The 13,236-nt window shown below is 36.2% G+C and overlaps 1 protein-coding gene across 3 annotated transcripts in view; it reads left to right on the forward strand.

The window, feature by feature from the left end:
* The window catches only part of PPIG (peptidylprolyl isomerase G), a 57,476-nt gene that overhangs the window by 21,708 nt on the left and 22,532 nt on the right, over positions 1–13,236 (forward strand). For all 3 annotated transcript variants that reach the window (XM_046019052.1, XM_046019053.1, XM_046019054.1), the window contains exons 8-9: positions 4,956–4,985; positions 5,073–5,212. In XM_046019052.1, the coding sequence (XP_045875008.1) occupies positions 4,956–4,985; positions 5,073–5,212 (170 nt within the window). The remainder of the gene's footprint in view (positions 1–4,955; positions 4,986–5,072; positions 5,213–13,236) is intronic.

Consider the following 13,236-nt stretch of genomic DNA (forward strand, 5'->3'; position numbering starts at 1 on the left):
ATATGGATTATTCCAGTGTTTTACTATTCCATATTTGTAACTCCCTTCAACAGTGAGAAACTTGGCTTCCATTACTTCAGAATTTGTACCCATTTGCTGAGTCCTAGAATAGAAAATCACCGTTCTATACTACTGTGAAAAGTAACCTATTCACTAGCGTTACTGTTTATTTATAGCTATTTTTAGTTTTAGATCGAGAGTATGTAGTTAAAATAATTGTTTAAAAGTGACTTGGATTAGTGCATTTTGGTGTGATTCTGTGTGGTTTTGTGACTCAAAATATGTTAGGTTCATTTGTTTATGAGTATATTTTGTTCACTCACCTGGTTTTGATTTGTTTTTTGTTTTTTTGTTTATAAAACATGTGATTCAAAAAGAATGCCTCTGAAACTGTCACTCCCACCTAACTCTTCACCCCATTGTCATTCCTCATTTTTTTCATCCTATTCCCACCCATCCATTTTAGTAACCAACCTCATTAGATTCTGGTTTATCTTCCTGTACTTTTTTTTTTAAAGATTTTATTTATTTATTTGGAAGAGAGAGAATGAGTGGTGGCGAGGGATGGGGGGGGAGAGAAAGATAGAGAAGCAGACTCCCCACTGAACAGGGAGCCTGATGAGGGGCTTGATCCCAGGACCTGGAGATCTAACCTGAGCTGAAAGCAGACGCTTAACTGAGTCACACAGGCACCCCTTCCTCTATTTTTTTTTTAAATAAAGATAAGCACAGATAAATATATATTATTTTCCCTTTTTTCTTACATAATGGATAGTATATACTATATACTGTGTTTTGCTCTTTTCACTTACCACTATATCCTGGAAATCATTCCATGTCATTTCATAGAGATCCTTTTCATTTGTTTTTGCAGCTGCATAATATTGTGTGAATATACTCTGGCTGATTAAACCAGTTGCTTATGTGGGGATTTTTCTGATTTTTTTAAATGAAAACAATTTATATCGTGTTGGTTGTAGAAAAAGTTAGAACACAGGTAGTAACATTCCCATCCCCAGGGTAGCTTTCTCTGCATTAAAAATGAAAGTAAATGTTGCATACATGGGTGTCTGGGTGGCTCAGTAAGTTAAGTGTCTGCCTTCAGCTCAGGTCATGATTCCAGGGTCCTGGGATAGAGTTCTGTGTTGGGCTTCTTGCTCAGTGGGGAGCTTGCTTCTCCCTCAGCCTGCTGCTCCCCCTGCTTATGCTCTCTCTCTTTCCCTGACAAATAAAATCCTAAATAAATAAATGTTGCATATACTCTATAATCAATTTTTGGATGCAATATAAATCTCTGCACCGCCCTAAGTATTAACATTTTTAATAACTACATGTGACTCCATTATTTGGATGTATTATGCTTTATTTACCTAATTTTTAAACATTTGACTCGCTTCTTTGTTTTCGAACTGTTGCAGTGAACATTGTTATACCTGTTTGATGCATCTTTAATTATTTTACATAAACTGCTAGGAGTTTACTTAGTGAAATGTTTACACTTTTTAAAAAAAATATTTTATTTATTTGCGAGAGAGAACACAACTAGAGAGGAGGGACAGAAGTAGAGGGAGAAGGGGGCTTGATCCCAGAATTCTGGGATCATGACCGAGCCAGTCAGATGGTTAACCAACTAAGCCACCCAGGCACCCCTGTTTGTGCATTTTTAAGCCTTTATAGGTTTATTGCTACTGGACTCTGGTATCAGCAGTATGCAAAGTTCTACTGTCACCTGATTCTCAACAACACTTAGTATTATCATTTGTTTTCCTTTTCCTTTTCTTTCTTTCTTTTTTTTTTTTTTAAGAAAAATCTTTCCTGTGCTAACCAAAACCTCTCTGTTAAGTTTATGTAATCTTTCATGTATATTTTCAGAACCTTCCCTCTATATGTTGATTTTTTTCTTATCTCTTAATTTCTAGGTAGCCCTTCTTTAATTTCTGTAGATTATTGTTTTTAAAGGAGAAAAACATCAGTTTTTAATCTTAAATTATTTTTTATTGTGGCAGCGCATATGATATAAAATTTGCCATTTTAACCATTTTTAAGTGTATAATTGTATTAATTATATTCACAGTACTGGAGCTGTTACCACTGTATCCAAAACTATTTCATTGCCCCAGAAATTAACCCATTTCTTTTTACCCTCAGCCCCTGGTAACCTCTATTTTCTATCTATGTGCATTTGCCTATTCTAGAGAAACAAGCAGAACCGTACAATATTTGTCCTTCTGTGTCAAGCTTATTTCATTTAGCATGTTTTCAAGGTTCAACCATGTTGTTGCATGTATCAGAACTTTTTCTTTTTTATGGCTGAATATCACTCCGTTATATGTACATACCATGTTTAGTTTATTCATATGCATCTGTTGGTGGACATTTGGGTTGTTTCCACCTATTGGCTATTACGAATAGTGCTGCAGCAAACATTGGCATACCCATATTTGTGTGAGTCCCTTCTCAATTTTAGGTGTATACCAAAAAGTGGAATTGCTGAATACTATGGTAATTCTGTAGTTAGTTTTGTGAGGAGCCACTGAACTGTTTTCCACATCATTTTACTTTCCTACCAACACTCTACAAGAGTTCGAGTTTTTGTACTCCTTGTCAATACTTTTTTTTTTTTTTAAATAACCAATCTGGGAATGACCATGAAAATAGAGTATTGGTTTAGGGGTTACAAGTAAATTCTAGAGGCAAGTGAACTTGGCACATGTATCTGTGAAGCAAAGATTGACTAAATCTAAATGCAAATTGTATATATACATTGAATGTAAATATGTAATACAAACACATATATACATATAGGTTTTTATATCTCTAGATGGTTTAAGCAGGTTCAGTTGAGCATAGCTGTTAGAGTCAGAAAACAATAATAGGTTGGTTGTAAAAGTAAAATCTTTTAAAAATACATTTACATGTTTGAATTTTTTTCATTAGTATTGTGTGGGCTTTAACCGAAGGTTAGCTTAAATTGTGTTCCTCCTTCCAAACTTCTAATGTCTTTCTTGATGATTCTTTAAAATAATAAATGAGGGGCTCCTAGGTGGCTCAGTGGATTAAAGCCTCTGCCTTCAGTTCAGGTCATGATTCCAGGGTCCCGGGTTCGAACTCCGCATCAGACTCTCTGCTCAGCAAGGAGCCTGCTTCCCTTCCTCTCTCTGCCTGCCGCTCTGCCTGCCTACTTGTGATCTCTGTCAAAAAATAAATAAAATCTTAAAAAAATAATAATAAATGATATACAATGCTCATCTTCAGTCATTACGGCAGTATATCTTCATAGCTGCTCAAATACCAGTCTTCTTACCTATAGAGCTTTAAGCAATGTGTGGAGTGGAAAAAAGAATTTTAAAATATTATTCATTTGTTGGACTTTTTGCTTACTTTGGTCCAAAGTTTTGTTTGTTTTTTTTTTTAAAGATTTTATTTATTTGACAGGGAGAGAGAGTGCGCGCACAAGCAGGGAGAATGACAGTGCGGGAGAAGCAGGACCCTGGGATCATGACCTGAGCCAAAGGCAGGTGCTTAATCAGCTGAGCCACCCAGACATCCCGAGTTTTGTCTAAAGTTTTAATCCAGATCTCTTTCTTCATTGTGAAGTTTCCTTGTTTATCAGGGCTAAAAAATTCAGAAGTCCTCAGGTCTTAGGCAAGTAACAAGCAAATAAAGCCTGCTGGGACAAGAACCTAAACTATTAATCCATGTATTAAAAAGACAAGGATAATCAGCCTGACCCATTATTGCCATATGCCAGATGCCACACCTTCCAGCTTTCCAAAAAAGGTCTGAAAGTATTCAAAATTTTGAATCTTGGCAACTAATTGAAAATTTTATAAACACCATAAGGACCGTTTCTTTTCTGGTCCAACAGAACATGTGTGAGGACCTTCTAAACGTTATCCATAGGGATTACGTCTCAAGACCCCCTAGTGGATGCTTGAAACTGCAGATAAAGTTTAGTTTATAAGTTAGGGATAGTAAGAGATTAACAACAATAGTAATAAAATAAAGTATACTAATACACTGTAACAAAGGTTACATGAATGTGGTTGCTGTGAAAATATCTTACTGTACTCATCCTTACTGTGATGATGTGAGATGATAAAATGCCTACCTGATGAAGTGAGGTGAAGGGTGCCTATGTGGCGCAGTTGATTAAGCGTCTGCTTTCAGCTCAAGTCATGATTCTGGGGTCCGGGGATTGAGCCCCATGGCAGGCTCCCTGCTAAGCAGGACACCTGCTTCTCCTTCTCCCTGGGCCTGCCGCTCCCCCTGTGTGGGCTCTTTCTGTCTGTCAAATAAATAAAATCTTTAGAAAAAAATGAGATGAGGTGACTAACAGGCATTGTGACTACTATTAGTAGTATTAGGCTACTATTGAACTGACAGTATGTGAAGAGGATTCTTTGCTTCTGGGCTGCGATTGACTGCAGTTGACTGTAGGTGACTGAAACAGTGGAAAGCAAAACCATGGATAAGGGGGTGACCTATGCTGTAACTGTTTAAAATGTTAAGGTTGAAAAGCACTGCAATTTACATTTAAACCTATAAGCTGGTAGAATCTTGATAAATTATGGTCTGTCCATACAATAGAACATTATACAACTGTAGAACTTTGTACACCTATGAATATTCAGTAAGAATCCAGTCACATGCAAGAAACATAGATGGATAGAAATGACACCAAAATGTCAACTTTAATTACCTGTAAGTTTTCAGCAATGAGTAGGTATTCATTTTATGATCAGAATAAGTTTTTGAAAATAGATTATGTAAAAGGCATCTTGCATTATTTGTTCTACTTAAGGTTAATGTAATAAAATTCTATTATGTTAAAATAGCATATGATTTCTTTGCAACTTTGTTTCCAATGCAGTTATTTTCTTTTCCTTTTTAGAGATTCTAACTTTGTTTTTCTCTGACTTTGTTTTTATTCTTCTATCTGATGACTTCCAAAGAACAACGAAGCCAACTCCTCACTTAGATGGGTAAAGGTTATTTTTATTTCTTGACCATTTTAAATTAATGTTAAAATTAAAAGCTGTTATTTGATCATCTTACAATTGACTGTTTAGGCATCATGTTGTTTTTGGGCAAGTGATATCTGGTCAAGAAGTTGTGAGAGAGATAGAAAACCAGAAAACAGATGCAGCCAGCAAACCATTTGCTGAGGTGCGGATACTCAGTTGTGGAGAGCTAATTCCCAAATCTAAAGGTAAGAAAATAAGTACATACTTCTGGTAATTCTTATGCATACAAAATGAGCAGAGACATTCTAAATAGTTGGCATGAAATTTATACTAATGTGAATATAAATATCAGGCAGTTTTGTTTTTTAAATGTATTTTATCTTTATACTTTGTTCATTTACCATGGAATTACTTAATTTTCTTGGTACTTGTTGTAATTTATCCTTCCGCTTTGTTTTGTTTTTTTGATGGTAGTTGTCTAAATAGCATGGTAAATAAATACTCTTCTAGAGAAAGACACAGTGAGGGGGAAGATAACAGTTGAAGAGAATAATATAGACACGAAACTGGGGAATAAATTATTTTCCCTTCATGCACTCCTGAGATTCAGAAGCACTTGGCATTTTTGAGAAACTTCTTAGACCAGAACTTTTGAAGTTAACATGACCAGTAGTTTGATATGATACTATCTGAATGGTAAGAACTTTGTTTTAATTGAGTATTTTAAGTGTTTATATTTGTGAAATATGTAACTGCTACCATTTATTACAGATACTGGGTCTGTTATTCTAAAAATACAGCGTGAGATTACCTGTGGTAAAAACAATAAAATAATAAATGGACTTTATTCTACCCATTCTAACTAGTCTAGGAAATAATAATACCAATAGTTTTTCATGTTTAACAAATGTGAGAGTCATCTGTAATTTTTTGTGATCCTCACATCAACCCGGTAGTATTTCCCCCATTTTACAAGTGAAGATGGTTGGAAGATTAAGTTGCTTACCACATCAGGGAGCTAAGCTTCCAACCTAAGCTTGCTGGCTCCATATTTAGAACTTTTTTCTATTATGTATTGCTAATGCATTAAAGTCTTCAACAAATCCCTTTCAGAATTGCCGTAAGTAGAACATTCTGTTCTCAAGTTTTAGGTATACTAATTTCTTCGTATCATTTAGAAATATACACATTTGTTTTAATTTAAAAAGACCGGATATTGTCATAGAGAAGACTTATTTTTAATTTTCTGTTTCTTTATTCCACTTTGGTTCAGATGATTTCATTTTCTTCTCTCACATCAAGTATGTACCTTGTAAACCATTGCAGGAGTATGCTGCAGCTCATAATGGGAGTGTTTATATAACTTCTTGGTGTTCATGAGCCTGGCTATCTGTCTGTATGTACAAACAACATGCATAATGTATGCCTTGTGTTTTTGAGGATCCAATAAAGAGTGAGGTATTGCTGAATAACTTAATTTTTTAGAAAATTAAAAACTAAAAAGCAGTCTCTGATGTTTGCAAGTTTTGGACGCTGGTACAGATACTTATTTCTTAAGAGTGTTGTTAGTACAATTGGAACATTTTTGTTTAAGGCATTACTTCTTCCCATATCATCTAGGAAATCTTTATCTTTTATCCTCTTTTTTTTTTCTTGTAGTTTGTAGTCTGTAAGATCTCTTGTAGTTTGTAGTCTGTAAGATCTCTTGTGTTAGGATCTATTCTCCGCTTATAAAAGTTAAGGATACTGTCGTTTATATATTTAGAAAGAAATTGAGGTAATTAAAAAACTTACCTTTTAAACCATAAGCAGTTATCATAGATCCTCTAATAAATTTGGTGTAAAGAGTCTTTTGATAATAAAATGTCAATGTTTGAATATGTGCTGAAAGAGAAAGTGAATGACGGTCACTTTTTATATGTTGTTATTTATGTCTCATGTCTTTTTGATGTATTTTCACTTAATAGAGATAAATGCTAATTTTACCTATGCCATTATGACCAGGAAGTTGTGCCGAAAGTTGATGTAGTATCCTACTGTGCTAAGGAAGCATACCTTGCCCTTATCATTCTCAGCAGTTGGAGGGGTGGCAGGGGGCATACATTTGGCCCTTTATTAGTGTCTGCCCAGGAGTTCCTGAAAAGGTCAGATTTGTTTTGAGCCATAGCTTCCATTCTTACTCTGTTCTGGACCATACTGTGGAAATATGAAAAGATCTTTATATTCGAGGTCACATGGTTTGGAACCTGTTACCCTACAGTCCTTTAGTTACCATTCAGAACATTGGTTAGAATAGATTTTGTCATGCCTCTATATAATCTTTTTTTAGGTGGAGCTGTATCTCACATCCAGTTTATAAATTGATGGCCTCCTTACAGTTTTAAATTGGAAACAGTTTTATGCAACACGGTGGTGTTCATCATCATTACATTTAAAACCTTATTTGAGAGATTTACACCCCAGTTTAAAAAGAAATAAATACAGAATCTTTCTTTTCTTTTTCTAACTTCCTGAAAGAAAACAAAAAGACTTCTGAAGAATTCTGACTGTCTGGGCCCACCTGTATATGGTCTTGGTGAGTCTGGGCAATCTTCTTGGGCCTTTCTCCCTTTGCTGTTGCAAGATTGGAAATTCTGCTTTTTGTAGCTAGTTGGCTGTACCTGAGAAGGTTCACAGTCAAGAAGAACCTTCCAAAAGATGCAGAAATTGAACACTGGAAGCTAATAAAAACTGCGTTTTTGTAGAGACTGTCATGGGGCAGAGTAGAGGATAGAACACAGACCACCAAAGAATAAAACCACTACCTCAGTCAAGATACTTACTAGTTTTTCACGAGTTGGCAGGACCTCAGGTCATGGTCTTTTGAGAGTTTGCTTGACTCTTGTTTAAATAGAGTTGTTTAAATAGAGGTCTGTATACCTTGACCATGCAGAGGGGGCCGTTGCTACATTACAGAAACACGAGTGCTGAGTTGTGGCAACACGACAATAAATAGTTATATGAGAAGAAATTCTGCATATATGTGGTAGGAAACGTTGCCTGACAATATACAAAGAACAGAGCAAGGGAAGCAGCTAGTGAATCTTGTACTCAATAGATGGTAAAGAATACAGAGACTCATTTGTATAGCAACAGGATCCCTCCCATTCATTGCCCTTAACATGGAATTGGGGGCAGTGGCGATGGCACTTTTACTGAAAAATAATGGGATATTAAATTTAGCAAGTGTTAGATGAGACCAGTAATATGAAATGAAAATACCTAGTGGAGACCTATTTTAGTAGTTCTGTTCTTTAATTTCTGTTCTGTTCTTGAATTGTATTTGATGGTGCCCTAGAAATTTACTTCAGTACAAAGGTTTCACATGAAATTCATTGATGAAAAATCTGTAGATCTTAAATAAAAATGAATAAGGCAGCATTTTTTTTTTAACCTGAGATTTTTAGAAGCAAAATGTTCTGGAGCTTGTTTTGTTTGTTTTTGTTTTTGTTTTACCTTAATATCATACTAGTAGAGTCAATACCTAATTAATAAGATTACACTACACCCTACCCTAGCCCCCAAAATGGTCTGTGAATAGGTTTTGGAAGTTCTTTTTCCTGATGATAAGCAAACTACATAATCTAAAAAAATTATCCAGATATGGCCCCAAAGTTGAAATTGTTATTACTCTTTGTAATTCCTTTTCATCTATTATGATTTTTAACTTGCCTTGTCATTTTGCTTCGAGTAGTATTTAATTTGACCTTAAGAATACTTACGTGTTTATTACAGATATTTTGGAACAGATTGTTAAGTGGTTAGGCAAGTATAGGAGGATTTTTTGCAGGATGGAAACCATTGTTGTCCAACTTGGAAGTTTTAAAATATCTACACTTTTAACTTTTTATTATTATTTTTTAAGATTTTATTTGAGAGAGTAAGCGAGAGTGAACACGAGTCAGGGGCAATGGGAGAGGCAGAAGCAGACTCTCCATTAAGCAGGGACCCTAACTCCGTGCTCGATCCCAGGACCCCTGGATTGTGAACTCAGCTGAAGGAATCTGCTTAACCAACTGAGCCACCCAGACACCTCAGTATCTACAATTTTTTAAATTTAAATATATTCATTTCATTTAACATTTAGAGGCCAGAAAGGATAGTCAATGAAAAGTCTCCTTCCATTCTCTGCCCATCAGTTTTCATTCCCACATTTTGTGTATCATTCTAAATGTATGTGAATTTTGGTCATATTTCTAAAATGGAATTAATAAATTACAGAGGATAAATTCCTAAAAATGGGTTTAATAGATTACAGGGGTCATGCATTTGTAATTTTGGTAGACACTGCCTTTGAATATAAGAAAATTAATTCCCCTTATATACTTTGCAAAGCCAAGTATTGTCAAACTCTTTAATCTTTGTCAGCCTAGTAATAGGTGGGATTTTTTTTTTCAGCTAGTTTTAATTGGCATTTCTCTCTTTATTTAATTTTTTGTTGAAGATTTTATTTACTTGACAGATAGCAAGAGAGGGAACAGAAGCAGGGGGAGTGAGAGAGAGAGAAGCATTCTCCATTGAGCAGGGAGCCTGACACATGTCTTGATCCCAGGACCCTGGGATCATGACCCAAGCTGAAGGCAGGTGCTTAACAACTGAGCCACCCAGGCACCACTAATTGGCATTTCTCTAAGGTGTTTGATATTAGCATCTTTTTTTCTTTTTTAAGATTTATTTATTTTTAGCAGTCGGTTGGGGAAGGGCAGAGGAGAGAATCTTTAAGCAGATTCCAGGGTTCATCTCATGACCCTGGGGTCATGACCTGAGCTGAAACCAAGAGTTGGATACTTAACTGACTGAGGCACCCAGGCGCCTCTAGCGTCTTTTAATTTAAGAATCATTTATAGTGGGGCGCCTGGGTGGGTCAGTGGGTTAAAGCCTCTGCCTTCAGCTCAGGTCATGATCCCAGCCTCCTGGGATGGAGCCCCGAATTGGGCTCTCTGCTCAGCAGGGAGCCTGCTTCACTGTCTCTCTCTGCCTGCCTCTCTGCCTACTTTCGATCTCTGTCAAATAAATTTTTAAAAAAAATCTTTTTTAAAAAAAACATTTATAGTTACATGAACTGATTCTATTCTTTTACCCATTATACTGTTTTTTTCTTTCTGAAATTTCAGAACTTGATTTATTTTAATTCCAGTGTAATCAATATATAGTATTCTCTTAGTTTCAGATGTACAATATAGTGCTTCAGCAATTCTATACATTACTCAGTGCTCATCATGATAAGTGTATTTTTTTTTTAAATATTTTATTTATTTGACAGAGAGAAATCACAACTAGACAGAGAGGCAGGCAGAGAGAGAGGAGGAAGCAAGCTCCCCGCAGAGCAGAGAGCCCGATGCGGGGCTCGATCCCAGGACCCTGGGATCATGACCTGAGCCGAAGGCAGAGGCTTTAACCCACTGAGCCACCCAGGCGCCCCATGATAAGTGTATTTTAAATTCTTTTCACCTATTTGACTCATCCCACTCCCACCCCCTACCCCACACACACACTCTGGTAACCATCAGTTCACTGTTTAAAAGGAGGTGTTTTTTGATTTGTCTTTCTTGTTCATTTGTTTTGTTTCTTAAATTCCACAAGAGTGAAATCATACGGTATTTGTCTTTCACTGACTGACTTATTTCACTTAATATTATGCCCTGTAGATCTCTCTATGTTGTTGCAAATGACAAGATTTAATTCTTTTTTATGGCTGAGTAATACTCCATTCCATATATGCCACACTTTTGTCCATTCATCTGTCAGTGGACACTTGGGCTGCTTCCATAATTTCACTGTTTGAAATAATGCTTCAATAAACAGGGATTTCTATATCTTCTCAAATTACTGCTTTTGTATTTTGGTGGTAAATACCCAGTAGTGGAATTACTGGATCATGTGATAATCGTATTTTTAATTTTTTGAGGAACCCGCATACTGCTTTCCAGAGTAGCTGCAACAGTTTGCATTCTCACCATCATTGCATGAGGTTTCTTTTTTCTCCACATACTCACCAACACTTGTTTCTTGTGTTTTTGATTTTAGTCATTTTGACAGATCTGAAGTAATACTTCATTGTATTTTTTTTCTTTATTTTATTAGCTTATCTTTTGTCACAGTATTCATTTTATTATAATCTGCTATCAACATTACATCAAGATTTCAGTGTAGCTTCTCCCAAAGATGATCAGTCAGTCCATACTTCATTGTGGTTTTGTTTTGCATTTCCCTGATAATGAGTGATGTTGAGCATCTTTTCATGTGTCTTAGCCATCTGGATATCTTCTTTGGAGGAATGTCTGTTCATGTCTTCTGCCCAATTTTAATTGGATTATTTGGGTTTTTTGGTGTTGAGTTGTGTAAGTTCTCTATATGTTTTGGAAACTAACCCTTTATTGGATATGTCATTTGCAAATACCTTTTCCCGTTCAGTTGGTTGTCTTTTTTTTTTTTTTTTTTAAGATTTTATCTATTTATTTGACAGACACAGGGAGAGAGGGAACACAAGCAGGAGGAGTGGGGGAGGGAGAAGCAGGCTTCCTGCTGAGCTGAGAGCCCGATGTGGGGCTCGATCCCAGGACCCTGGGATCATGACCTGAGCCGAAGGCAGACACTTAACTGTCTGAGCCACCCAGGTGCCCCAGTTAGTTGTCTTTTAGTTTTGTTGATTGTTTGCTGTGCAGGAGCTTTATATTTTGATGTATCTCAATAGTTTTTGCTTTTGTTCTCCTTGCCTCCAGAGACTTTTCTAGAAAAAAGATGCTATGGCTGATGTTAGAGAAATGACTGCTTATGCTCTCTTCTAGGATTTGTATGGCTTCAAAACTCATATTTAGATCCTTAATCCATTTTGAGTTTATTTTTGTGTACGGTGTTAGAAAGTGGTCTGGTTTCATTCTTTTACACGTAGCTGTCTAGTTTTCCCAGTGCCATTTGCTGAAGACGCTGTCTTTTTCCTGTTGTATATTCTTGCCTCCTTTGGCATAGGTTAATTGACCATATAACTGCGGGTTTATTTCTGAACTGTCTGTTCTGTTGATTTCTGTGTCTGTTTGGGGACCACTGCTATACTGTTTTGATTACTATAGCTTTGAAAATCTTGAAATTTGGGTTTGTGATGCCTCCAGTTTGTCCTTTTTCAAGATTGTTTTGACTGTTGAGGGTCTTTTTTGGTTTTAGGATTTTTAGGATTGTGTTTCCAATTCTGTGAAAAAAGTTCTTGATATTTCAGAAGGATTTGCATTAAATAGGTAGATTGCTTTGGGTAGTATGGACATTTTAATGGTTACTGTTCTTCTAAACCCTGAGCATGGACTGTCTTTCCATTTGTTTGATCTTCAGTTTCTTTCATCAGTGTTTTATAGTTTCAGAGTGCAGGTCTTTTACCAACTTGGTTTTGTCTATTCATTCTTAATTACACCTGTAAGGGGACTTTTGTTCAGTGCTTATTAGCATTTTATGAGTACAGATACTGCTTCCCACTTTTCCTACTCCTATGAAGTCTTAGTATAATATAGTTAGTTCTCCTATTCTGTTTGAAAACATGTTTTTGTTTTATTCAATTGGTGTATTAGAAAACAATTTGAATGTAAACCTCTTTTGACTTTTGCTTATACATGATCTTGTTTACAAGAAGCATTAGGTAAATGCAGAAATTACACCCAGGTGAACAGCTTCACAGGAATACACAAAAATTATACATTACACACACTTTAACATCAACTAAACTATCACAGTTAATTACTTGTGTTATGAGTCACACCCAAGCACAATCTATTGCTGAAACCTTCCATCTGATTTTAGCTCACCCTTCTTTCACTATCTTTACAGTAACTCACAAGTGATAGCCCCCTAATATTCATTGCCACAAGTGAACCCTAGGTTTCTTCTTTTTCTTCTTCTTCTTTTTGAAAGCTTTATTTATTTGACAGAGAGAAACACAGCGAGAGCGAACACAGGCAGAGGGAGTAGGAGAGGGAGAAGCAGGCTTCCGGCCAAGCAGGGAGCCTGATGTGGGGCTTGATCTCAGGACCCTGGGATCATGACCCAAGCCAAAGACAGATGCTTAACGTCTGAGCCACCCAAGCCCCCCACCCTAGGTTTTTTCCAAATGAAGTGCCACATTTATTGTTGTATTTATGTATTAACCATTTAACATGTGTAAAACCCTGCTGCCATTTTATTAGTTTCCTGTCCTATTTTTTATATCATTGAAGTTTCTGAGTTTTGTACCCCTTTCCCCATTTCT

Source organism: Meles meles, chromosome 9 (genome assembly GCF_922984935.1).
Source record: "Meles meles chromosome 9, mMelMel3.1 paternal haplotype, whole genome shotgun sequence".
Lineage (NCBI taxonomy): Eukaryota > Metazoa > Chordata > Mammalia > Carnivora > Mustelidae > Meles > Meles meles.